Below are 26,304 nucleotides of genomic sequence, written 5' to 3'. Positions count from 1 at the left end.
AAAGTAATTAGGCAAAAAGGAGCTTTTGCGACAGCCAGCACTCCTCAGAATGCCGGGCCCAGCGGGTGCCACCTGCGCCGTCCAGTAACAGGTAGGTGACGACTTTCTAAAAACCAATGTCTCGGCAAGAGATTTCACTTTTCTGAGCTTCCATTTCTTTAACTGAAAAGGGGGATGATGATGATAAGCAGGTGCACAATGAGGCATAATAGTAGCCATGGGAACCGTGCCTCCAGGGCGCCAGGGTCCAACCTTCCGGCCAGTCCTGCGCCTTTAGGCCCAGTGAGTGCACAGCCAGCCCTGGGGCCACCCGGCACTGAGTGGGGCAGCAAGCGGGTCAGACGGTGAGGCTGGCAGGCAGAGCCCACGTGCTGCCTGTGAGGTGCGGGCGTGCGCTCTTGAGGGACGGCCCTTGCTCCCGGCTCGGCGGCGAGAGGAGACTCCCTGTGCACAGCTGAGCTGCTGGGGTTCCTCAGCCTTACTGAAAACATCACAGACTGTGTTTATCAAATTTTATGAAATATATTATAAAATATATTTGGATGTATATATCCAAAGTAAAGCAATGTACCCGAACAGCCCTTTTTCTCCTGTAAAGTTTTCATCGTCTGTGTTTAGGTTGGCCTTTTATTGTCTTGTGAATTCTCTGATAATGGATTTTAACCAGTATTGGGGATTAGCTCATGTAAAAGGCAACGATTTAATGATGTAGTATAGCCATTAGCTAAAAATGAATTTTACAATCAGTTTGAAAACCCTAAAATGTGCTGCTCTGCCCTCTAACCCCAACCTCCTGCGGGTAGCGCTGAGCATGCTGGGGTTGCCACCCCAGCGGCCCCTCCCAAATCACGCGATCCCATCACATCCTTACTTAGCCCAGAGACAAACTCTCGGAAGTTAATCAGAGAGTCTCCATTTTCATCTAATAACTGGAATAAGCGGGAGGCCAGCACATCAGAGTGAGTTCCACAGGCCCAGGGAAAGAGGAGAGCAAACATCCCCTTGAACTGTTCCAAGTCAATGCGATACTGTTCGAGGTAAGGCAGGCTGGGGTCGTGCCGGTCCAGCGCATTGCTGCTCCCGCCCCAGTAGCAGCTGGTGAGATGTTCTGCCTGAAAAAAAAAAACCGAACAGGTTGGTATTGGGCACTCGATCCCACAGCAGATACCAGGAAGAAGAGGCCCGCCCTCAAGCTTGGAAATAGGCTTCTGGTCAACCCGTGCGCATCCCCTGGGGCACTGCTCTGGTCTCGGGCCTGTGTCTCCTTGCTCTGTTCATAGCTCACCAGCTCCATGGCAACCGTCTGTGCAGTTAACGTTGGGCATGAAAGATCTGGTTCAGTTACTGAAGTAGGTGAAGAAAGAAAGGGAACCCCTCACCCCAATCTTCTTCCTCTTATACACACCCTCACAAGAATTTTAAGAAATAACTCCTATAAACACATTTTTTTTCTTTAATAGAAATAAAGAATATTAACCTGAAAAGGATCTGTAATTTAGGTCATGTGACCACCTTGTTCTCTACGTGAGGACAATAAAGTCCAGGGGTCAAGCGGCCTACACAGGCCATCCAACCCATCAGCCAAAGCAGTGCATAATGAAATTCTGAGTTTCCCAATTCATCACTCAGTGTCCCATCAACCCCCTGCCTCCTGGGCACCGAAATCACATAAATATCATCCGAGCCATACGGCATTCAAGCTATAACGGTATGGTCCTCCTATGTCACACGTCTGAAAATAGCTCTAGAAGAAGTATGAGCAGGAGCCACTACAGGTGAGGAGAAGAGAAAGTTGGATCCAGCTAAAAGCTTCCTGTTTCTGTCCTTGGAAAAAAGGCAGCCTGTTCCAGGAGGAGCACAAAGATAAAACGTACAGAGAATGGACCGGAAGAACAGCCCCCCCACCTTTGTGCGCCCCACACTGACATTAGCTCTGGATGGTAGGCAGGGGGTAGGGAGGGGATGGGTGGCAGGGGCATGAAAAGGGGGATGTATTTTTACATTTTTATACCCTCAGCTCCATCTTCCTACTTTTACGCAAGTTGTAATTAAAGCAATCTTTTAAAAAAATTAACAGAAAAATGTAGCACTGAATTGTCCAAGTGAACTTCACTATGCCCCTGGATGCACACGAATTTACTTTGAAACTCACCTTGAAAAGAGCGTAAAGTTCTTCTAGCTCATCAATGGTAAAGGAAGTTTCTGTCACAATGGTTCGTACCTATAAAAGGAATAAAGACGATGACTCTTACCAGCTGGAAAGTGCCCTCTTGGGAAAGTTCCGGCTTTTCTTCCAAGTCATTGTCAGTGTGTCCAGCAGGGATCTGGGAGCCGGGGAAGAGCGAGGAGGGAAGCGGGGGACGGGGGCAAGTGGGCCACACGCTGCTTCTCGAAGGACTTACCACGTTCCGTTTCGTAGTGTCCTCCAGGGTCTGGATCACCTTCAGTCTCTGTTTGAATCTCATCTGCTCAATCAGATCAGCCCGGATAGTTCCAAATTTCTGGAAGAGAGCAAGGTTAGCATTTCGGAGGCGTCTGCTAAAGCACACGGTGTTGCGTCTGTGGGGTTGATGGAGGCACAGTCCTGAGACGTAGGAGAAATTTCCAGCCTCTCTCGCAGCCCACTGTGGCCAGGGGGCTAGATTCCGGCCCCCTGGACATGAGTGGACGTTTTCTGACAGTGGCCCTCAGGAGGAAAGGGGCAGAGCCACGCTGCCCCCTGCCTGCAGGGGTAAGATGTATTTCCAGAGTGGAAGAGAGGCAGCCTGGGGCCCTGATGCTGCTGAGCACCCTGACAGGCCCGAATCGCGTATGCAGGCTGAAAAGGAACAGAGAAACCATCTTCTGTCTTGTTTCACTCCAGCCTGGCATCTGTATTGCAACAGTCTGGCCTGCATTCCGACTAACACCAGAGCTAAAACTTACACACTGCTTCCTACAGAGATCGGCATAATCACTACAGTAATTAATGCTTTAATTCCGTGTAATCTCATTGTCTTCCTCCTTTTTATACTTCACCGGCCACTTCGTTTCTGTCTCTCTGCACGTCCGCTCCATCTCTCCACCTCGGGGACTGTCGGGGCTCAGTCTCCAGATCTCTCATCTCTTCTTTCCCGACAAGCGCCCTTACTCGGGCTTGAATGCTTGGGAGCTCTTATTTGGATCCTGACTCAGCCACTTTCTAGCGGTGAGCCTTGGGAAAACTAGCTCAACCTCTTTCAAGTTACTTTTTCACTTTAAAAGCACACACACTTTCCCAGCGGGGCTGTGTGACGCCCCGGCACCCCGCTCCACACAGGGCAGGCTCCCACGGGGTGGTAACGAGCACGGTCCCCATTCAAAATCCTGACTCGCCCTGAACCTGCGTAACCATCTGTCCCCCTGCACCAAGTCCTCCTTGGGTTTTATTAGCCACATCCTTCCCCTACTGAACGCTTCTCGGATGAAACCTATTGGACTGAGTCATCTTGACCGTTAGAAACCTCTGTGGTGGCCATATGCCTGCTGTAAGGTCTTCAATTAACACGCCCCTGTGCCTTTCAGAAAGGTCCTCTCGGCGTCTGGGTCCAGCCTGAGGCTGGTACTTCGTCTTTCACTGCTGGACATAACTCTGCAGGACTGCAGAGCCTCAGCCACGTTCCCGCACAGAGAAAACCGGCTGTCAAGCTGCCGCTCCAATCCCCTCCAGCAGGGGCCGGGGAGGGCATGCCACACGCAAGAATTTTCCCCTGGAAGTGTTTATGAATAAAGCGATCACCTCTACTCACCGGGAGAAATTGGGTCAATATGTCAGAGCAACCTACCAACAACTGGGAAGCGCTTAACCAGATCTCAAATCTTCCAGTATTTTTCCTACTTTTCTGTTCTCCAGGCTAATTATCCTGAAGCACAGAACGAAATGCGTGATGAGCCTCAAAACACTCTGGCGTCATGCGTCAGTCCAAACCAGGCTATCGCTGGCTCTGTGACGAGTGGCCCCATTCTGCAACTAGGGCAGTGGTTCCCAGCCCTCCCCGGGCACTGGAATCGGCTGGGGGACTTTTACAAAATACTTATTCTTGGGCCTCATGCCATAGATTCAGATTGAATTTGCCTGCAATGGAGCCTGGAAATTCATATTTTTAAAACAGGGGCTTAAAAATTTTTAAGTGATTTTTTAAAATTGAGAACCACGACTCCATAGGTCAGGAGGGAAAAAAAATAAGCAAGGATTTATAATGCTCTTTTCAGGGTAACCTGTAAGAAAGGCAGGGGGCGACTTATGAGCAGAAGGGGGGAAACGGAAGCCGTCATCGTGCCCTGAAAGGCCAGGGAATGAGGGCGCTGATGGAAACGAAAGGGGCCGTCTTCCTTGGCCGGGGAGGGCAATGGCAGCGTCCTGTGGTGGGACGTTTGGTGGCCCCAGGGCCACTGGTAGGGATCCGCCAGACGGGATGGAAATGGAAACCAGCCCTCCGTCTCGTCTCCATTCTCTTCTCTTTCCCACTAAAAAGTGGCCAAGTGCTGATTTCAACATGACATTAGCTTATCTGCCGTCAAGAACAAAGCTGAGTTTCCACATACTAAGCTTTATTGCTTTGGTCCAGAATTCTCTTAACAATAAAGGTTTCAGGGGATTCCTTGAGAAAAACAACCCACAGGTATACAAGCTACTGCCTTCAATCACAGGGGCTCTTTTTCTGGAAGAAGCATCCACAAGTTCTGGGGGAATGATTTTTTTTTTAAAAAAAAACACATACATTACGGTAATAACTGGTTTTGTAATGAGTGAAGTGAAACAACTATGCTGGGTCTCTATTAGTGGAAATACAAATTGGAACAATCTTCATAAAAATTGGGCAGTGGAGCTTGGAAACAGTTCACACATTTTGAGCTATTGCTGTAACTCTATTTCTAAGAATGGACTCTAAGAAAATAGAGATGTGATATTTGTGTGTAAGTTTTTCATGCAATATCATATGATAGCTATCCAATACCATATGTTTTCCATATTATACAGAAAGTTTAGAAGCAACCAAAGTAAATGTCCAACAAAAGGGACCAGCTAAATAAATTTTGATACCTCATTAAAGCAGAATACTAAGAATCTATTAAAACCATGCCTTCAAACTATATTTAATATATTAGAGAATGCTCATCTATATTTTATGTGAGAGAATGGAATGTTGCAAAGTTCTTCTTAGTTGGAACTATTTTTTAAGTGTACATTCCAAATATGAAACTATACTTGATGGAAATATGGTGAAATGTTCATAAGATACAGTATATATTTTGTCATGTTTTCCCACAGTTCCTACATTTATTATAATAAATATGCATTACTTTTATGGTTCTCAAACATACTAAAAATGTTTTATTCAATATACACAGAGTGCCAATGAACATTTTTAAAAGTAATAAATTACCAGTCTTTCTCCCAATACTTGTTAAGGACAATCATTTCTGAAAAGGTTTCTGGATCTATTGCATTAAAAAAAAAACAACCCTCCAATTTCTTGTTTCAAAGAAGGACTTTTTGACCTCAGTGTCTCCCTTACTACTTGTCCCTTACCCGGGTTGTTGGACGTTGGAATCACCAGTCATACAGTCCTAAAACATCTGTAGCACAGTGTGCTCAGCAAAAGAGTCATGCTCTTAATGATCATTTCTGTAAAAGTTTGCAAAGCTAAGGATCGGGAAATGAAGAAATCATCAAGAATTATGGGCACAAACCACCAAATGCTATGAGACAGGGCACTGTGGTTCCTTCCCCCCGAGAAGCCCTATGTTGAGGTTCAAGACTAGGCCCAGGGTCCTGGTGGACCAGGAGGCAGCCTCCCCCACCAGGCCAAGCAATTCTAGAGAAACGGTAGGGTTGGTTCTTCCCTAGGATGGTGCAGGGTATTCTACGTGCCTTGGACTGATGCAGCTTGGCTTACCTCCTTCAGAGAAGACCGAGTACTCAGCATGAGAACAGGGAGTAAACTGGTTTGTGCAGGTCAGCCTCCCAAGGCCTGCACTCAACAGCCCCATCTCAGACCACCCAGAAGTTTCAGGGTGGGCACTGTAAAAACCAGAGGGTGAGAGCTTATCATGCCATGTGCTTCATGGTATGACACCGAGCAGAAGTCATGGGCCCCATTCAGTGTCCTCCACCCCTGCAGCTCAAAGCTGTCAGCTGGAAGGTAGCTACTTGCTGCAGCAACTGGTTCTCAGCAGGCAAAAGGACCCAGGCACACCTGAGGGTCAGCCACAGGGGCATGTGGCACACATCCAGCTGAGCCCTCACAGCGCTCTCAGTGCTCTGTGGCACTGCGCCAGCAAACGGGACCTACCTCGTAGGAAGTTCTGATGAGTCTGAAGATGTCCACCTCAGGATACGGCTCCACGTCATCACTGAGCAGGGAGTGGAGGTGAGGAATGGGAGGCAGCGTGCTGTCTTTATTGGTCACACTGTCTAAATACCTGGAAGAAACAAATCAGATGTCAATGGGAGGCGAAGCTGGAATTTTCCCATTACAGTTCACTACACACTTTCAGCAAACCCTGCACTTGCAAACAAAAAACTATAATTTCCTTATGAACAGAGTGAAATTCTCTTACTTTCAAAACACAAAGCATATGAAAACAAATTCTCAGCTACCGAGAGAAGTGGGTGCCAAGCCAATTAAGACTCATGACACCCAGGAGAGAGACTAAAGTATTGGGTTGGCCAAAAAAGTTCATGTTTTCTTCTGTACAATGGTTCTAGTAGTGCTTAGTTGTCTTTAACTTCATTGAAACAATCTTGTTAGATTGTATTGTAACAGCTGTCATATCAGCAGGCATTTAAGAAAAAACTTATCAAAATTGATGAATTTTTGTGTAGCTGTTTTAATAATGAAGATAGGATATATTTTTGGCATATCATACTTTATTATTTCTAGAAAGGTAAAACTGCAACTGAAGCACAAAAAAGAAAAATTGTGCAGTATATAGAGAAGGTGCTGTGACTGATTGGACGTGTCAGAAGCGGTTTGTGAAGTTTCATGCTGGAGGGTTCTTGCTGGATGATGCTCCATGGTCAGGTAGACAATTGAAGTTGATAGTGATTAAATCGAGACATTAATCAAGAACCATCAATGTTATACCATATGGGAGATAGCTGACATACTCAAAATATCCAAGTCAATAAATTTATCAGTGAAAATAAAACGTGTTTTATTTTACACAATAAACTAAATGGCCTTTTTGGCCAACCCAATTCAAGGGAAAAGCAGACGTGGTTAGCACGCTACCTTCCCAAAACGGTCATGGCCTCCCCGTCGTCCTTGCAGTTCAGCAGTTTGTCCACGTTCGCATCCAACACGGCCAGTGCCAGCTGGAATATCACCTTGATTCCTTCATAGAAGAAACAGTCGACAACCACAACTGCACTCTCAAAGGGCATCACACTGAGAAACAGGGTGAGGAACCAAGACAGGGAGATGGTGGAAATCACGCCCAGGTCCTGCATGCAGTCGTAGAGCTGGGGGACGTAGTCTCGCGCCAGTTCCTCAAAGACACCCTGGTCCACCAGCGCACCTGCAGCGGGCAGACACAAGGACCCTGAGTGAACCCCTTACACCTTCTTACTAATGCACCCCCGCCAATGGCTTGACTAAAATAACCCTCTTCACAGTGGCCCTCACAGAGCTCTTCTCCCTCCTCTAACTGTTCTGCTGTCACACAATTGACTAGTTACTATGTTACCATGTTACTAGTTACTACATGATGCATTGCAATGTTTCTGTTACTAGTTACAATGTTACAATGTTTCTATATTACTAGTCAACTATGTTACTAGTTATTATGTTACTATGTTAAGTCCAAGGTGTCAACACAGCCCAGTCACCAGATTATTTCTGGCTGCATCTTCTCTTTCTGGGTTTTTGTGTCCTGCTTTCCTCACCATAAAAAGCAATAACATGACAACTACGAGGGTTGTTGAGAAAGTCAGTTTACAAAGACTGCATGACATACAATCAGTTATTTTGTTGGCAACATTTTTTGTTAGGCATGAAATGTATACCTAAGTGGTTTCATTCCTCAGCAAACTCTTATTTTTTTAAAAATCACTTTTCTGGATGCATGGTCCCCACATACGAATTCTTTTTTAAATGACTTCTTTTTAAACTTAAAAGCATGCCATCTGTACACATTCATGATCAACTTACATTTCTGGAGAATGATTTCAATGGATCAAACTCAGGTACAGAGGTTTAGAAATGAAGATGGAATGCAAGAGGAAAGCATAAAGCACACACTTGCCTACACTAACAACCAGAAATTGGTCCTGCGAACACAAATGTCTAACACTTGAGGGTATGTGAGTATAGGAGTACACCATAGTTTGTATAAATGCTCACAATTGTTTGCTTTGCAGTCCTGAAAAAATACATCAAAAACTTAGTTTTTGGATAAGCTGTTATATGCTCTTTTGTCCACTCCAGAGAACCCTTTTTGAATACTTCTGCTTTCCAACAGATTCTAGCCTCTTTATGAAACAGTTTTTTGTTAAACCTTTTGGGTTGACAGTCAGTGAGCTCGGTGTATCACGGGCCACAGAGTGGTGCCCGTATCAACTAATTTTTTAAAAGGATTTTTATAACAGTGATATATATGTATTCTCTTAAGTTCCGTGGGGCTCCTTTTGATACAATCTACATGGCTCAAGCCCTCATTCCCATTTTGGAAAACTGGACTAGCCTGACACCCTTGGCTAACTGGTGACTGGAAACTGTGTTCCGGCCAGCACTGGGCCCCAGAAACATCTTCTTAATGAGATACACGTTAAAATGTTAAGTGCGTGTCCACATACCAACGACTCTGGTGTTGTAGTAATCAGGGAGCATGCGCTCACACAGAGCCACAAGCAGCCAGAAAGCCTCCTCCTCTTTGGCGTAGAGCAGCAGCACCGACGTGACAATATTCATGGCCTGCCAGAACGCAAGGGATGTCATCAATCACATTCTGCCAAGTGAGCGACTTGCTAACCTAAAACATTACTGAGTTAGTCTCACGCGGGCCAGCAAACTCCTTCTGTAAAAGGCCAGATACAAAAATATGTAAAGGCTTTGCAAACAACACACATTCTTTTGAGGTTAGTTTTGTTTACAACCCTTTAAAAACGTAAAACTGCTTTAGCCCTTGGCATGTTACTGTTCAGGGTCTTCAGGAACCAGGCAAACCCTCATTCAAAAACTTTGCCCAAAGGCTATTTGACAAAGCTTTTAACTTGCTAACACGTCGGTGTTTTAATCTTTAATTCAGTGAGGCACAGATTTCTTTCTCAATCCATACGCCAGGTACAGAGGGCTTAGGGCTTGCCTCAGAGAACAATGAAACCTTTTAGACTTAGAGCTCTGGCCCATTATTGCCATCTGGATGAAAAAGGTAGTGATAAGTACCAGTAACTTACATTCTAGAGTAACCTACTTTATTAAAAGATGTTATCAGGTAGCTCATAAGGAGCACTAGGTTATACTTTAATAGTCCTCTTAATTAAAAAGAGGAAGATCAAAAGATAGACATGAACTCTATTATATCAGAAGCCAACTAACTCCTGGACTTCTTTGATCTTCTAGAAACCAGTAATGGTTCATCAGATTTCTACAATATAAATGTCAAAGAAGAATTTTGGTCTAATAGGCTCTTTCCTGTAGTAAGTCTTACTCAATATTTTCCCAGATGAAATCATTATTAAAGTTCTACTTGAGAATTAACCAGACAATTCTAGTACATGATGCGATCATGGTCTGGTTGGTTCCCTAGTCACCCAGTCAAGCTAAGTGTTTTTTTAAAGTTCTACTTTGTAACAAATTCTGGACTAGGTAGTGGGGGGTCAGCAGAGGGAACCCAGTGGTGACACATCGTAGGGCTTAAATGTTGGTGTTAGAGAAAATAAAGAGGTAAAGGCTAACTAATCAACTTTGGGGTAGATATAAATTGTGTTATCAAATAGATGAAACAATGTGGGACCAGGAGACCTGTACATGCTCTGCATGCATGAGTGCGTGTGTGCAGAGGAACTAAGCCTTTAGCTTTTCTCTGAATGTCAGGGAAGGCCTTTCTGAACATATGGCCTTTAATTCTAAAGGTCATGCTATCTTGGAGCTCCCTCAATTGTGGTGTAAGACATACTTTTAGTCGGTATGCGGGGCAACACATTTTTATATTAAAGTTAGCCCTTAATTTTTATTTTGTAAATTTATTTTAATGCATATTAAAATATAACCATCGCACTTAAAAGTTATATTCTTCAGGACATGATTGCCTGGAAGGACGCCAAGTGGGAGCTCTGTCGAACCTGGAATGCAGAATTAAAGGCCTGGCCCTCAGCATGCCTGCTGTCACCCCGTGGTGAGGGTGGATCGGACAGTGGCTGCGAGGGGCCTTCTGAGGTCACCCTGCTGCATGGCAGCGAGTCTCGTAAGGGCGCTCTTGTCTCTTGGCTCCTCCGCTCAGTGCAGCCTCAACCAGAAAGACACCGCTCTGCAGGGGACATCTGGTAATGTCTGCTGGGAGGTCCTACGGGCATTTAGTGGGTAGATGCCATTCAACATGTTATTAAACAGGAACGTTACTAAACATCCCACAGAGCACAGGACAGCCCCACACAAAGGATTATCCAGTCCACAACGCCAACAGTCTCAGGGCCGAGAAACTTGCGTGTAGCGAAGCGATGATTCTGATGACCATTGAGTGTTTCTTATTATTGTTTAGTAGCTGGTAAAACAACTCTTAGTACAAACCACCTGAGCCACTTACCTGGCAATACCCTATGTTAGGGTTTCGAAAAGCGTAAGCTGTTAGGACTCTCCGCAGAGCAGCAATGCCCATCTCATTCTGGAAGGCGGGGTGTTCCGGGAGGGAGCGGTGCAAGTCCCTCTCGATCTCCTCTGTGGCCAGGTTGTACTTCCCCATGGACTTCTCCACCAGGTCCCCATAGTACCCAGGGTGCGTGGCCTTCTCGTTGATGGCCCCTGGGAAATGCCCAGCAGACATCACATTAATAAGCGGAGGCCCTGCCCTTGGTCTGCAGCCTCAATGTACCCACCCAACCCCTTCACTTTCCCAACCACTCAAAGGACACGTGCGAAAGGACAACGAGGCCCCACGGGTGATGCGGTGCACTGCAATCCCGGCTCACGGGGTCACTTCGGTGGGCCCCCTCCTGCCTCAGCTCCACGGCAAGCTGGCTGTTTTTAAAAGCCTCGGAAGGTGGAGGTGGCCAAGCTGAGAAGCTGTGTCCGAGCAACTTCCGCAGACCACCTTCAGGGGTCGCTGCCGAGCAGAGGAGCGAGGGGCCCGCAGAGGAAGCTGAGCTGGGATCTCCACCCCCTCTTCAAACACAGCAGCTTTGCTTTGACTTTTTGGGGTTTCCTTTAAGCTCTCACTTGAAACAGATTTTGCTTCCAGAACGAGATTGAAAACCGCTGAAATGTAAGGTCTGAAGAGCTTAAAGAGCCATATTGAGGAGTATGAAGGCATATGGAGAGGAGGTAATGGGGTATCTGGAGGGATTTTTTAGGTTGCAGGGGTGGTGGGGGTTCCTAGCGATGGAGAAGGGCTGCTACGGAGGGGAGCCTCGGGGGCAGCGGGGGGTGGAGAGGTGGGCTGAGAGACGTCCATTTTCAGGTTCCCTGTACACAAATTTCCACAAATTTCTGAACCTAAATATAATTATATATAATTTATGTAAAGCATAAATTATACTGTTCTGTAAGTTATATAAATGTAAATTATATATAACTATATATACATATAAATATATACACATGTGCATTATATAATGTATACATGTGTGTAAAAATATATGCATATACATATACTCATGCATTTTTCACTGTTTAGAAATAAGAGCCCCTGGGCTGTCCCATCCTTGTCCCTGAAGGTCACCCAGAGACCAGCACCACCGCTCACACTTGCCCTGGAAGAGGCCGCCTGGCCGACAGCAACTTCACATCGGCTCTTACTCTGTTCTCAAGGGAGGCCTGCAAGGCTTCGTTGCCATTGCCCTTAGGCCCACACCTCCCCCCAGTGGGAGCCGTAGGCCAGGGCGGGTGCGCGAGCCCTACCAGTCGTGGGAAGCAGGGCAGGACCTGCTGGGACTCCCCAGTCAGGAGCTGGGCTCTCCCAGTGGGGAAGCTGGCTTCATGTGAAACCCGCCCCCGTGAACAGGCTGGAAATAGGAGCTTGGCTGGTTATCTACACAATTAAGGCGGCATGTAGGCCACTTACCCTCCCGCCTCTTGTAGCTCAACACAGTTAAAGAATTAAACACTGGGCCTAACTCCATGTCTCTGCGACAGTGTGCTGTTGTACGCTGTTTCCTAGTGCTCATTTTGAGTTTTATTTTCATCTAAAACAGGGGGTCCAACCAGTGGCCCATGGGCTGCGTGCAGCTCAGAATGGCTTTGAATGTGGCCCAACACAAAATTGTACTGTAAATTTACTTAAAACATTATGAGATTTTTTTTGTGATTACATGCCACAATGAATGTATGGCCCAAGACAACTCTTTTTCTTCCAGTGTGGCCCAGAGATGCCAAAAGTTTAGGCACCCCTGACTAAAACATGCTATATATAACTTCTAATTTGGATAAGAAAATGAAAACAGAATTTTTTTTGTTTACTCTGTCAGCGATCTGAATCAGGTTGTTTGTTAGGTTGACTAGTTCTCCAGACACGAGGAAGACACATGAGATGGGATGCTAAGGGTCATCTTGGGCTCGATTTGTTATTAGGAGCTGACTCATATTTGGGTTCCTAAATGAGGACCTGGGGCTGGCCTACTTAAAGAAATGAAAAAACAAGACCTGTGAATGAAGACAGAACAAACTAGATAAAGCCAATTATTTTTCAGGATTCTATCTCCCTACTTCTGAGATGTTACTACATCTCATTATGGGCAACGACCACTTACATCTGCTTTTAGAAAGTGCTGTGAAGATTTTTTTGGTGAGGCTTTCCTGTAAGTCTGGACATTCTTCTAATTTTAATGTCACTTTTTAAATGAAAGGCTTTCATAACAGCACTAGAGTCAGACCATCTTGAGTTCAAATAAAAATATTCACATCCCCCTATTTAGAATGATTATATTTTAAGCCTCTGCCCATATAGAGCAACTGATTCTTATATGAAAGACTGGTGACACCCACAGGAAGGCCCTGTCCTTGTGACTGACTAGCCTGGAAGGGAGGAACCCAGAAGACCTCCAGTTTCTGACACGGGGCTCCGAGGTTTGACCTGACAGGGTTACATTGGGCACTGACGTGGCCTGTGGACCAGTGAAGGTGGCCACATCTTTCCCATGGGCCCATGACACGTCCGCTCTGTCCTTCCTGCCATCTCTAGCTCGCAGCGTGACTATGGTTTGGGAAGGCTTTCAGTTTGGGTGCAGACTCTGGTCTCCCCTTGGTCTCCCTTTTGTCGCCAGTGATAACCGTAAACTCAGGCGGTGGCAAAAGTCAAGGACAAGGTTTCCTCATTCTGCCCATTTCCTCCCTTTCTCCACCCCAATGACTCCTCTGACCGCGCGCCAACCTGCAACATAATCAATGAAGTTGACACAGCTGGGAAAGGAAAAAGGACGCCCTAATCACAGAGAATGATACTCTATCCCTTCAAGTTCTCCTCCCCCCCCCCAAATAATATTAGTAAAGAAACAGGAGTGGTTATCAGGACTCAAAGGTGGTGGCTTCGACATTTGGGACACTGAATACGTGTCCTGTATTTTTACCGAGGGATTTCAACACCGTGGGGAGGAGAGGAGGTCTGGCTCTGCACTGGCGTTTGCCTTTTTGGAAAAGCCCTCCTGCACGCCGGAGCGCGAAGTGGGCCGTGGCCCCGCCCGCGCCCCCATCCCACCCAGCAGTACCTGAGAGCAGCAGCCAGAGCTCGCCACGCATGCTCTCCGGGATGCCCTTCAACACCAGCTCCCGTGTTTTTTCTGTGCGGTACATGCAGATCCCTTGCCCATACTCAGCAAAGTGAATCTTCCAGGCTTGCTCTTTCAAAAACTCCTTGGCCTGAAAGGGATAATGACTCATGAGTACATCCCAAAGTACTGGGAGGGCAGAGAGCAGTTGGATGGGAGGCCGGAACGCTGCCCCTAGTGGACGGAGCGGCGGAGGCCGGCAAACTTGTGAGCCCGGACAGCTCGGCTTCGGGGCGCCCTGCCCTCCTGTGACCCGTCCTCTATCACCGGCTGCGGGTCTGCCAGGAGGCTTTCTGGCCCCGAGACAGGACTGCTCGTCCTTGAGACAGGTCAGCAGAATGCAAGTTACATTAATGGTTTTATGTCTATGTCTCCAAGTTAAAGTTAGTTATGTTGTTTTAAATGTGCGCTGAGAACTTATTTGTTGGTTGACTTACACAACAGTGAAATCCAGACAAAAGAAAAGTCACCCATACCCTCTGTAATGCCATCTATGAAAAGCCATTCTGAACCTTAATGACATATTGAGACACAATCTGCTTTATACTTTACACAGAGGAAAATGTCTACGTACATAGATAATTTCATGGAAGTGTTCGGGAAAAGCAGGAGGGACCCACCAATTTTGGGTTGAACTCCTCGGGAGACCGCCGCCGATACATGGTCATGAGGGCCTGAGTGGCTGTGGGCACGCTGTTGCCATTGAGGTTGAACTGGCGCTCGCCCTCGGCGTCGGAGCTCGCGTTTTTCTGCGGGCTGGAGGAAACGAGGCTGCTGGGCCGGGAATACACCTGCAGTGTGGACAGGAACAAGGCATTGCGGACAGGAAGGGTCCGGCCAGCAGCCCTCCATGTCTCCTACAGATAACAAGGCCTATGGCACAGTTTCCCAAAGCAAGATGTTTCTTGTTTTGGGAAGAACACAAGAGCAGCAGCAAGTCATCCTTTTGGTGGAAATTAGACAGGCGCATGTGCCCCGGGCTACTGAATTTCTATCCCCCAAAGAGGCTTTCCCTGGATTTCAGCAGCGTTTTTGGAACAAACTGGCTGGCCATTTGTCTCTCTGATTAGCACATACACAAAGCATGCTGTGTTTGATTCAGCTGCTTATGGGACGGCCTCCCTCCCCTCTAGTTTCTGGTGCCTCCAAAATGCCCACAGAAGCTGGGGGCAGGGGGACAGGGATGGGGACGGAGACAGGGACAGGGATGTCACTTGTGAGCTCATCATCTTTACAACACATTTTAGCTGCCAGTAACTTGCTTTGAGCTAGTGCCATATCTCCCGGGTGCCATTCCCAACAATGTCACTAAATGCGCCAGAGTCACTAGTTGAGTAACCAGGACAAATGACTTAATAATCCTTCAACCATAAAATGAGAGTGTTAGATCAGGTGATCTCTAAGGTTCTGCTCAGCTCTATGGTCCCCAGTACAAACTCCACGACTTTTAAGTGAGATGCTGCTCTTGGCATGGGTATAGGTGGTGTATCTCAGCAGAAGGTCAAACAAAAACAGGCAAGGAGGTGAACACCTCAGGCATAGAAACAGGTCAAACCAAAACTTCCACAGACCTCGTCGTCTGAACTGTTGTAGCTCCCTGCGAACTCTTTGTCCGAGTATATTTTGGAGGTCGTCTGTTGCAGGAAATCAGAGATCCTCTGCACTAGGAAGTCTCTGTCCTTCAAATTGGCAAAGAGGAAAGTCATCCTGTTCCGGGTGCTGATGGATAAAGGGCTGGGGAGGACGCTGGAGCTGTCTGCCTTTTCAACAATCGTCACCTGCACAGAAACAGGAAACGAAGAGCATGACTTTGCAGGGATTCCCCAGCAGCAGCCGCTGACCAGCACTAAAGGAGGGTCACACCGCCTTTATGTTCTGTAGGAAACACTCAGATCTTACTGAGGCAAACTGAGATTCTTTGACTCTGTTCCAACCAAACAAAACAGCAAATCAAACCGGCGCTCATAGCAGAAGCGAGGACCACCTTGCTGGGTTTTCTAAGACATTACCTCTGAACTGAGAGTGATTTTATGCCCCAGGAGACACTGGGCAACATCTGGAAGCACCTTGGGTTGTCACAGTAGAGGGTAAAGCTGGTGTCTCGTGGGTGGAGAAAGGCCAGGATGCCGCTAGGTGACCTACTGTGCATGGGACAGCCTGTCCCCAATGAAGTCCAGCCCAAGATGTCTATAGGGCCAGGGCAGAGAAATCTGGTTGTGAAAGAATTCTTTGGTGTTCATTAACATTTCATGGAGCCATAAAGGAGAGGACTCCTAGCTGCTGCATTATGCATATGAGACAGAAAACAGTCCTGACCCTGGTTCACTTTACCAGGCTTAATGCTGGGACGGTTTTGAACACACGAGCCATCCTTCAAATGTCTCATTGGGACCCCAGGGCTTTGCAGCCTCACCCCTACCCCTGCAACGTTTTAAAGGCTTGATTCTGAACAGACATGATGTAAATGGCATAAGTGCAACACCATCTGCACTAGGGGACTAGGTGGGGGGTGTGTGTGTGATGAAGTAAGTCAACCACATCAGGGGAGAAGTATTGTACAAAAGGGAGACATCTGTTTCGGCTCTGGAGGCATACATTTGGTGGTTTATAATAGGACTTTCATCAACTGGAAACTAGGATAAGTGCATTAAAACTGTTTTTCCTTTAGCACATTACGGGGGGAAAAAAACCTCGTGGCAAACCCTAGATAAATGGTTTATTTGCAGTGGCTCTGACTATATAATTAAAGCTTTTTTCCTCTCTTCATTTCTACCTGCAAGCAGTCTAGACAGGTCCCACTTCAACCTCTTTATGCGCACTTTCATGTGAAATACATTCCTTCAAAGCAGAACTTTAAAAACTTTTCTCTCCCTTTCAAGGGTAAGAAACCTGTTAGCGTTGCCTAAAAGGTTCATGGCCCACCTGCAAAGTAGCCATGAATGGAATTCATAAAGGGACAAATTGCAGGACCTGACTTCTACTCTCAGGTTTTATAAATACATAGAGTTAGAGATATATTTTCAAGGACTCTCCTGAGATGCTTGGATGGAGCTGCACATAAAAGCTTTCTCTTTTTTCTAATGCAAAAAAGAGAAGCTGGAGAAATGGGGAGAAACCTCCTCTTTCTTATGAACAGATTTTCCCATGACTCTTAGGGCACATGTTAAATGATGCTTATTTTTAAAAGACCTATAAAAGCTCCTTTTCTCACAACAATTTTTTTTTTCTCATTCTTTTGGCCACCAGGTGTCAGGACTAAATGACAGACGCCAAGAGAATTAAAGGTTCAAGTTCTGTACCTAAAACCCTTGAGCCATATGGATCTTGATAAAGTCCAAGTGGAAAGTCCTTGATTTGCGTGGATCATGAATATAGAAATAACCAGCAACTTCCCACATAACACATAAGAATGCTCACATGGTTTACAAAATACTTGTCACGGACAAATGAGTTCTAGTAGATTTGTAACCTGTAAGCTCTGTGCCTAGGAAAAGGTAATAGCTAAATTCTAGTATTCTACAGTTTAATGAAACACATTTTCATTACCTCGGGTTATAAAATAGACTGGAACTTAATCAAATCTTGGAGTTTAATATGAAACATTTACAAGGTGATTTATGATTGGGGAAAAAAAGGCTTCATCTGGACTCTATCTAATAAGAAACCTGATTAGTTCACTTGATTCCCCTGCTTTGCTGCCTCAGAATCTATAGCAACATGATTCTGTTTAATCATGGACCACCTGCCCATTTGGTCTAGATGTAGAATATATGTTAACAATCTCCAGTCAATATTTCAGCTTAATTATAAAAAAATAAACAATTCCTGGCCTATCCAATGCTAAAAATGACCATTCCAAACAGGATTCAACGTTCCCCTGGAGGCGCCTGCTGACCCGTCCACTTAACTCGGATGCTAACATACCCAGCCCAGCGAGAAGCCACTCTCAAACAGATCCTGGAAGGAGGCGGGGCCCTGCCCCTGGCTTTAGGATTAGCATTACGGAAAGGTAATAAAAATTACATTAAGTCCTCTGTTTCTTCCATTAGTCGGGTTAGGGCCCCACCATTAATACATCTCAGAGACCCGTCAGGTTAAGGGGAGGAGGGCACTGCCGTTTCACTGGGTATTTCTTTCAAGCTGCATCCTCCAACCAAAACATGCTTTCTTTCTAAATGTCTCCTCCACTACTGTCCTCGCTCTGAGGCACCCTGAACTGTGACGGAGTCATCTCTGCCCCACGACCCGTTAGGAAACTGGCGAGCAGAAGCGGGGCGGGAGTATCAATCCCCGTTTTCCCTACTCGCCCCACTCTCGCCCCTGCACTGCAGTCGCTCTAAAATGTAAACGCAGCTGGCTGCGCCCAGACCTTGGGAGGCAGGGGACAGGACAACGAATGTCCTGGCGGCACCTTCGGCCCCTCTCTGCTCATTTCCCCCGGGTTCAAAGAGCAAGCGCTTGCTCAGATTCATACATAGCGCATCCACAGTACATTTTTGATCCCAAGGTGGGTTTCCCTGGCTGTTTCAGGTAGCTCTGCTCTTCCACGCGCAGGCAGCACTTGGCAAAGAAAAGAAGGTTAGGGACAGCTCATGGCAAAGAAGGTAAGTTGGCTGGAAAAGTTTTGAAATCCATTTCAGAGTCAAATGTAAATACTGTCGAATTACCCATCTCCGGATGCACCACCAACAAAGTATTGTGGCCTCAAAAAATGTTGTAATACCAGTTAGCTCCTCCTATAAGAGAAACTAGATGTGTTGGTTGCTTGACGCTTTTCCATTCTTTTTAGTTTACCAATTCAGCTTCTAGGGATTTATAATTTAAAGAAAATGATATATAGAATCAGGAGAAAACTAATGCAAAGGTCCAGTCATAGGTAATTGAACCTCTCAAGTATATATCCATTTAATGAAATAATATGTAGTCATTAAAAATCACAACATTGATTATTTAGTGATATACAGAAAAGTTTGAATACATACTTGCTGTCAAAGGAAATAAACAAAACTTTAAAATTCCCTTTGTTTTAAACTAAACGGCATCAGTAACATACACCCAGAAAAGCAAAGAACAAGCCTGGGGAGCAGTTCAGCAGAACGTCCGCAGTGGTGGCCTTTGATGGTGGAACAAAGGGTGAATTTTTTTTTTTAATTTGTTGGCACTTCTACAAATTTTCTGTGGCAGTGGTGCGTTATTCTTAAAATGAGAAAAACTGCTTACAGAAATGATTTTTAAAGAAAGAATGCAGAGAGAAACTTGAGTCCTTTACTACAGGGAGTGTTACCCAAGGGCCCATCTCAAGAACCAGGGCTGCTAACCACCTTCATTTCTAGACAAGGAGCAGGGCAGGCTGAAGGTCTCAGGCCCGACGCTGTGGGACTGCCGGCCCCTGGCACCCTCGCCGGGAGCTCTTCCTCCCGGCCCCCCGGCCCTCACGGCAGGGCTTCCACACCAGCACCGCTGGGAAGACCTGATGGAAGCCTCCTCCGCCCCAGACACAATGTGAATGCTTCCCAGTCTTGACTGCAGAGGACGTATTAAAATTCAGATTCTAGAACCTGCGGAGACGCAGACTTGGCAGCTCTGGGCTGGGCTCAGGAAGCTGCCCTGTGGCCCACAGTCCTGGTGGGTGCAGTGCAGGGCACCGGAGGGCCAGATCCGAACAACACGTGGCTTTCTGATTCGCAACCTAGGCTGTCTCCTTTAGACCAAGCTGCTCGCAGGCTGCAGGCCAGGCATACTAACCGCATTTTCTAGTTTCTGCATCTGATGCTTTGACATCCCGGGGCCTTGCAAACCCTGGGAGGACCGCCCTTCCAGAGTTAGACCCTCCGAAAGGCTCCCCGGGAGCAGCCCTTTCACAGGCAAACCACCCAGAACCCACGCCCCAGCCCCTCCTCTTCCCAGCTCTCACACCCGGGCCACTATTCACCTGCCCGGAAGCCTGGGGCCGGGACCAGGTCACTAGGAACAGCCCCTGTGCCCCAGAGCCCATTGAAATTACTCAGACCAGCCAGTCCGAGGCCGGCGTGCCCTGCCTCATCTGTTCCTTCCCTTGGAAACTGCGAGAAATACTCTCACCCAGAGTTTCTCTCTGTCTGCTGACCGACCCTGGTGCTGCTCACCCCAGGGGTACCCATCGCCCTCCCAGTGGGATCTGTGAGTCTAACAATTGGTCTTTTCCTTCTTTCTTTTTTGATTTGATTGATTGATTGATTGGGGTGACATTCGTTAATGAAGTTCTACAGGTTTCACGTGTACAATTCTGTAATACATCACCCGTATGCCGTACTGTGTGTTCACTGCCCCAGGAGACAATCTAATGGCAGCCACCTGCTGACCCTCTGGCCTCACCATGCCTGAACGGTAATGAAACCTCCACTGCGAACACTAGGCTGCCATTGGAAGGCGGGCTCTCGCGGGCCCCACAGTCACTCGGATCAATGGCAAAACACGAAAGGGCGGCAGGTGCCACCGAAGAATGATGAGTGTTCATTTATGGGAAAGAGCCAGCCAACTTCTGGGGAAGATATTCCTGGTTCACGCAGAAAAGGATTACAAACGAGACTTAAAATACCCATTTTCGCCCAACGCTTACCTCCCGCAGTGGGATGATGAGGCTGCACAGGTTTTCCTCCTTGCTCGTAAAGCAGATGTAATTTGTGGACACAAACATCTGCCCCAAGATGTGCATTTTGTTAAATGGAGTCCAGAGGGTGCAGTCCGTGTGGCCGTCTAATTTCTCGTCCTTGGGCAGCCGGAAAAGCGCACGGTACCTCTCACTCTTGGCCCTGGCATCCAGGTCGCTGGAAAGCAGTAACAATAGCTGACCTCGTGCAAAAGAAAGGTCTCCCTGCCCTCCAAGTGACACGGCCGTGGAGGTTCCCCGGCCCATCCCTCCCCTCCTCGATCCTGCCGGACTTAGCCCTACCTTCGTGGCTTTCCATTGATGCTGATGCCAACCTAGGACCCAAAAGCCTAATAAAGCTATCTTAATATAGCCAGGTCCCTTGTGTAGTCATTTTTAAATCAATAGGTGCAAATGTTCAAGAATCTCAAGGAAACAAGACCTGGACATGAAATTCATTCTTTTTCTAAAGGAATACAATAATTTATTTCTAAAGAGATGACTACATTTACACTTCTCCAGAGACACTGGGGGTGGGGGTGGGAGTGGGGGGAAAGGAGTCTTGTCTTTTAAGAAAGTGCTAATGAGAATGCAAACGAGCCTCTTGAGGCTGCCAGTGTCCCTGTCCTCCCTTAAACAGACAGCAAAAGGCCTGAAGTACAGGAACAACCCACCCTGATGGACAACTCCAGTTTCCAGCCTCAGCTGGGACCTCTGTTAGCTGCGCTCGTTTCCCCGACTCCCTGTTCATCGAGTAAGTTGTTACGACCTCTCCCCTCCAGCCCGACCGTGGCCTCTTGGTGGCCTAGGCTCTGGCTTCCCAGAGCAGAGAGCTAAGCGGGAGCTCTCCCGCCTTCAGAATCACCTCCCTCCTCTCTGCTCACATCCTTTCCCTGTTTCAAAAGGAGAGGTCTCTGCACACATAAGCACCCTCCTCTACGCCCTGTAACACACCACTTTTTAAGTGATCTGTTTTCGTATACTTTTACCTCTAGGTATGCTTTCGCCTCCTGCCCGTGCACCTACGCTCGCCTGCAGCTGCCCCACACCTACCTTCAACGCGCTCTCCCCATCCTAGCCTGTGTTCCCGACTTCTACATTCTAAAAACAGCAGCGTCCCTCCTGCACCACCGGGTTTTTTTAAAAAGCACCCTGAACTTGCCTGGTTCCCTTGTGTTCATTTGCTATTTAAGCCACTGCAGTAACCCCATCCATCCCCCACCGCTCTTCTGAGACATGTCTCAAATCGCCAAAGACACCTTCACTGCGGTGACCTTTGTCACGTTCCAACTACCAGCTGTGGGCCAGTGATTTCCAGTTCCATAGGTGACTGGGCCAACCTCCCACTGGCTGTCCTGTGGGAAACTCCACTGGACAGGACAAAACTGAGCTCTCACATCCCTGGATGTGCACGTCCCTCTCCCTCCCCACCTCCGCTTAGGGCAGTTCCACGCTTACAGACACTGCAGAGCGTCACCCTTCCCCACGCTGTCTCGAGCTCTGCCCCCACGGCCAGACTTCCGTCCAGGCTTCTACAGTCTCTGTAGTCTCTGCTCCCGCACGCCCGGCCACCTTCCAGACGTGTGACAGGCTTCCCTCCCTCCAAGCTTCCCCGTCACGTCATTCCTTCTGCTGGCAACAGCCATCTGCTGAATCTGAAGGTAGTGTCCGCTGCTCCGAGACCCCAGCCCCCAGCAGCCTCCCCTGAGAGGCCGTGCCCACCTCGGCCCCGTCTTCCCGTGTGCGCGCCCACGGCACGCGGCTCACGGGCCAGAAGGGCTGGCCATGCCCGCCCCACGTCTGCGCTGTGAGGGCCGTGGGGCGCGTCTTCCACTTTTGTATCTCTACCCAGAAAGCATCCCCAGCTGGTGTGGCTCAGTGGATTGATCTACCCAGAAAAGCGTATGGAACCCTTGAGCTGTTCAGAAAATGTCAAGTTCTGTAAACGAATGGATGGGTTGCTTGTTTCTAAAGCCTGTCAGATTCGGCCTCTGTCACCTACCGTTTAAGAGCAGACACTTTTTTAGGAGATTTCTTCTTCAGTTTAGGCAGGGACCGGTCTTGCTCAAATCCCTCATTGTCTAAGAGTTGCCTCATGGCTATGTTGGCGAGCTGCTCCATTAACTTGAAGGTCTCATTGATGTTGAGAAAGACAGAGAAGAAGTGCTCGCTGGACCGCGTGCTCACTTTGATCACGTCAGGCAGGAGAAGCGTGGCATTCTTCTCAAGCTGAGTGATGTCCACCCACCGGATGACCAGCTTGGCTGCGCACAGGGAACAAGGCTTGGTAAATGCCTGGCTCCTGAAAACCCCTTCAAGACACTGCGACCTCACACTCCCAACTCCCAGTTGTGCTGAGTAACTTTGCGTCTGTGTGCCCATAGCTATTACTGTTTTGTTTGTTTGTTATAGGACAAATTCAGAACACATAAATTCTGAGTTCATAATTATTATCAACTTAAGTCCATGTCAACTAAATTAATTATACCTTCGGTGAATCTTTATTACTTGATGACCAAATTTTTTACAAATATTGAACTGAAAATAATTCACTTGTTAAACAGTTAAAAGACAAAGCTGACCCTGTCATAACTATAGATTTATTTTTGCTATTTTTGATATGGCTTATGAGCTAAAGGCAAACCTCAGTAGACTTCCCAAAGCTTCCCTCTGAAATGACAGACAACTCACCTTCCCTGCCCATGAGAAAAGAGTAAAAGCAAAGGTGGTTAATGCTGAGGTACATCCAACCCTGACGGGGGACCTTCCCCTTCCAGTAGCTGCAAGAGTAATAGTTGACGAGCTTCTCCTCCTCAGGCATTCCAAACAGCCTGTGGAACTTCACGATGGCCTCCTTAAACTTCTCTGTGTCATCGTCTTCTTTGACATCGTTGATTTTGTTGTACTCGGCAATGATGCCCTGGCAGGGAGGAAACACAGCGCGCACACCCGGTATTACTACGAGGGCAGCTACTTTTTTTCTGTGCATTGTGCGTACTGGAAAGGAAAGGAAGAGTCTCGAAGGCTAGAATGTTTTTTAAACATTGAAGAGCTATTTTCAAAAGCAACCCCCAACTCTAAGCCAATTAAAAAGTAGCATTGGGGTACAAAAACATTTTCAAAATAACAAGATGGATTTTATTACGTTTATTGTATTACAGATCATTGGGGCTGATTATTGTATTATGTTTCCTTAGAACAGAGCCCATAATTTTAGTTTATAAATGAGGAAAGGTAAAGATTTTGCTAGTTCTACTGATTTTCCTAGCTTATCATGATAGGTATCCCAAAGGTCGATTTCTGCCCTGCTCAAAAATCACCAAAAATTTATCATGAATGGACAAGGAAGGAAAGACAGACTGGAAGGCATGTCACTAACTGACACTTGGCCAACATCCTACCGTCTCAGGGTCATGAATAACACCAGGGAACCTAAAGAAAAGGAACAAGCTACTGTTTAATCATGTTAGTAGCTGGAGAAGCCATTCACTGTTACCCAGTTCCTCCACGCTTCCCTGTAAACTGGCTTCTACACAGATCTCTGGATAAAAAATGCTCCCTTGATTCCCCCCTTTGCCTGGGCAGCCATCGGCTCCCTCTCAGCTCATGTCATTCCCTCTGGTCTCAGGGCAGCACTGAAGAGCGCAGGCTTTCCGGCAAGGGGGCTGGGCAGCGTGGGACGCTCCCTGACAGGACCACACCCTCCCTATTCCTCCGTGAACTGCCACTGCCTCGGCCCTGGAATCCTGCCTCTGGCCTCTCCTGCTTCCAGCCCATCCTACACGCTCCTCCAAATGTATCTTCCCAACACCATTTTTGATTGCAAAATTCTTATGGTGAAACTCCAGAGTGGTTCCCTACTGCTACCATCTAAAATACAAAATTCTAGACCACCCATGTTTTGGATCCGCTGTTAGGCTCTTGCGTAAAGGCAGAATAAGGAGAATAAGAAAGGGAACGATGTATTGCAAACCAGATGATACCCATATGTTTTGAGTGGAACACATTACGTTCAGACTCTGCTATCCAAAGATCTAGTAAACACCATATTCTAGAATGATCATTTAAATTTTAAAAGGAAAATGTTTTTTTAAATATGAGAAGATTTATGAGAAGAGAGCACTGAGAAACATCACTCTGAAATATTCTGGGGCCTCATCATTCACACAAACAGGCTAGGCCCTGCCAACTACTCCCATCTAGCGAGGACGACAGTCCCCATAACGCTCTGTTCCCAAACTTTAGGAAGTGCTTAAATGTCCAAGCATAGGAGAGCAGCTGAATTATCCATGGTGCACGCACACATAATATGCTGCTTAAAAAAATAAATAACTAAATGCGACCTGAGATCCTGGATTGGATCATGGAATTAAAAAAAAAAAAAAAAAAAGGCCACAAAGTGCAAAAACTGGTAAAACCCAAATCAAATCTGTAGATCAGTTAATATCATGTTGATGGTACTGTCTCAGTATTGGTAAATGTACTGTGGTTATATATGACTTTAATGTTTACAGAAGCTGAGCATGGGATCTATGGGAATTCTCTGCTCTACCTTTGCAGCTCTTTTGTAAATCTAAAAATAATTTCAAACTAAAAAACAGAACTATTAAAATTAACAACAATAACATGTGGACAATCTCTATGGAGTACCATCCAGGAGTTATTAAGTCAGAAAAGCAAATGCAAAGGAACATATCCATGAAGCCTCAAGTGCAGGAATTAAAGACGTAAGAAAAGTACATATAGCTGATTATTTTTACAACTTTTCTGTAAGTTTTACATGACTTCCAATTGAAAAGTTTAACAAAAAACAAAACACCTCCTACCTGTATTTTTCCTCTCACAAATGTGGTGATGTCGTTCTCATTTTCAAAGATGGACAGTGTCTGCAGTAGATTCTGCTCGAGCCATTCCCAGTGTTCGGTGATTTCTTTTCTGAAACCACCTGTATGAATGTAAAAATGATAATAATAAATGTCAATTTAAAAGATTCCTAAAAAGCCAGGTTCAGGCCATCAATATTCAGTTCAACCAAAGGAGACTCCTGTTCCAACAGCTCTGCCTTTAAATGCTTTCCTTCCTCCGGAGACACACAAAGACACTTAGGGAGGTGGTAACCCAAGAGGAAGGACAGGAAGTCTTCATTTAGTGTCTTCAATAGATTCTGCGACTTTAAGTGAAACAATGAATAATGAAACCAGCTTCCTTGTAGGCTGATTGATATAAACAAGAGTGAAGATCCTACAGCATCTCATCTGTGTGGTAACAACTTTACCCAAGGACCTGCTGTATTGTGTTTTGGTCAAGTCTGATGAGGTGCGTCCAGAAACGTTTAGGACACTTTCAGATTAGAAGCAGCAACACTCCGCCCATTCACTCTTCTGGATTGAGAGTTTAGCACTTCCCTTCTCTGTTCTCCCTCCTCGAACCTGCACCTTACAGGGTAATGTAGGTCTGGTCAGGGTACTAGGTTACAGTAGTTCAGCTGCAACAGTAGGAGAGCGTGTCGGTATGCCGCCGGCGAAGTGACATAACCACCTCCTACAACAGGCAAAAAGTGATCCTCACTCCTTTTCAATAATGGATGAAATATGAAAATGGACGGTGGCTAGGGAATGGTAGCCTGGCTCTCATGAGCACAGCTGCCTTGAAATGTAATGGGATGAAGTCATCTTCACAGCCGCCCACCAAGTCACTACGCTTGGGCCAGTATTAAGAAGCATACGTCAACTCGCCT

The 26,304-nt window shown here is 46.6% G+C and overlaps 1 protein-coding gene across 1 annotated transcript in view; it reads right to left on the bottom strand.

Annotated features, from left to right (window-relative positions):
• Positions 1–26,304, bottom strand: part of TBC1D9 (TBC1 domain family member 9) — a 74,833-nt gene that overhangs the window by 6,723 nt on the left and 41,806 nt on the right. The window contains exons 3-16 of the mRNA XM_054562949.1: positions 25,394–25,512; positions 23,259–23,487; positions 22,570–22,831; positions 20,538–20,745; positions 15,511–15,717; positions 14,560–14,730; positions 13,880–14,030; positions 10,768–10,982; positions 8,819–8,936; positions 7,257–7,542; positions 6,315–6,444; positions 2,403–2,501; positions 2,153–2,221; positions 872–1,112 (exon numbers count right to left, since the gene is read on the bottom strand). Of these exons, the coding sequence (XP_054418924.1) occupies positions 872–1,112; positions 2,153–2,221; positions 2,403–2,501; positions 6,315–6,444; positions 7,257–7,542; positions 8,819–8,936; positions 10,768–10,982; positions 13,880–14,030; positions 14,560–14,730; positions 15,511–15,717; positions 20,538–20,745; positions 22,570–22,831; positions 23,259–23,487; positions 25,394–25,512 (2,505 nt within the window). The remainder of the gene's footprint in view (positions 1–871; positions 1,113–2,152; positions 2,222–2,402; positions 2,502–6,314; positions 6,445–7,256; positions 7,543–8,818; positions 8,937–10,767; positions 10,983–13,879; positions 14,031–14,559; positions 14,731–15,510; positions 15,718–20,537; positions 20,746–22,569; positions 22,832–23,258; positions 23,488–25,393; positions 25,513–26,304) is intronic.

The sequence above is a fragment of the Pteronotus mesoamericanus genome, unplaced genomic scaffold (genome assembly GCF_021234165.1).
Source record: "Pteronotus mesoamericanus isolate MK-2021 breed Mesoamerican mustached bat unplaced genomic scaffold, CSHL_Meso_final contig_163, whole genome shotgun sequence".
NCBI lineage: Eukaryota > Metazoa > Chordata > Mammalia > Chiroptera > Mormoopidae > Pteronotus > Pteronotus mesoamericanus.
The sequence above is the reverse complement of the archived record's forward strand: the minus strand, read 5'-3'. Positions and strand labels throughout refer to the sequence as shown.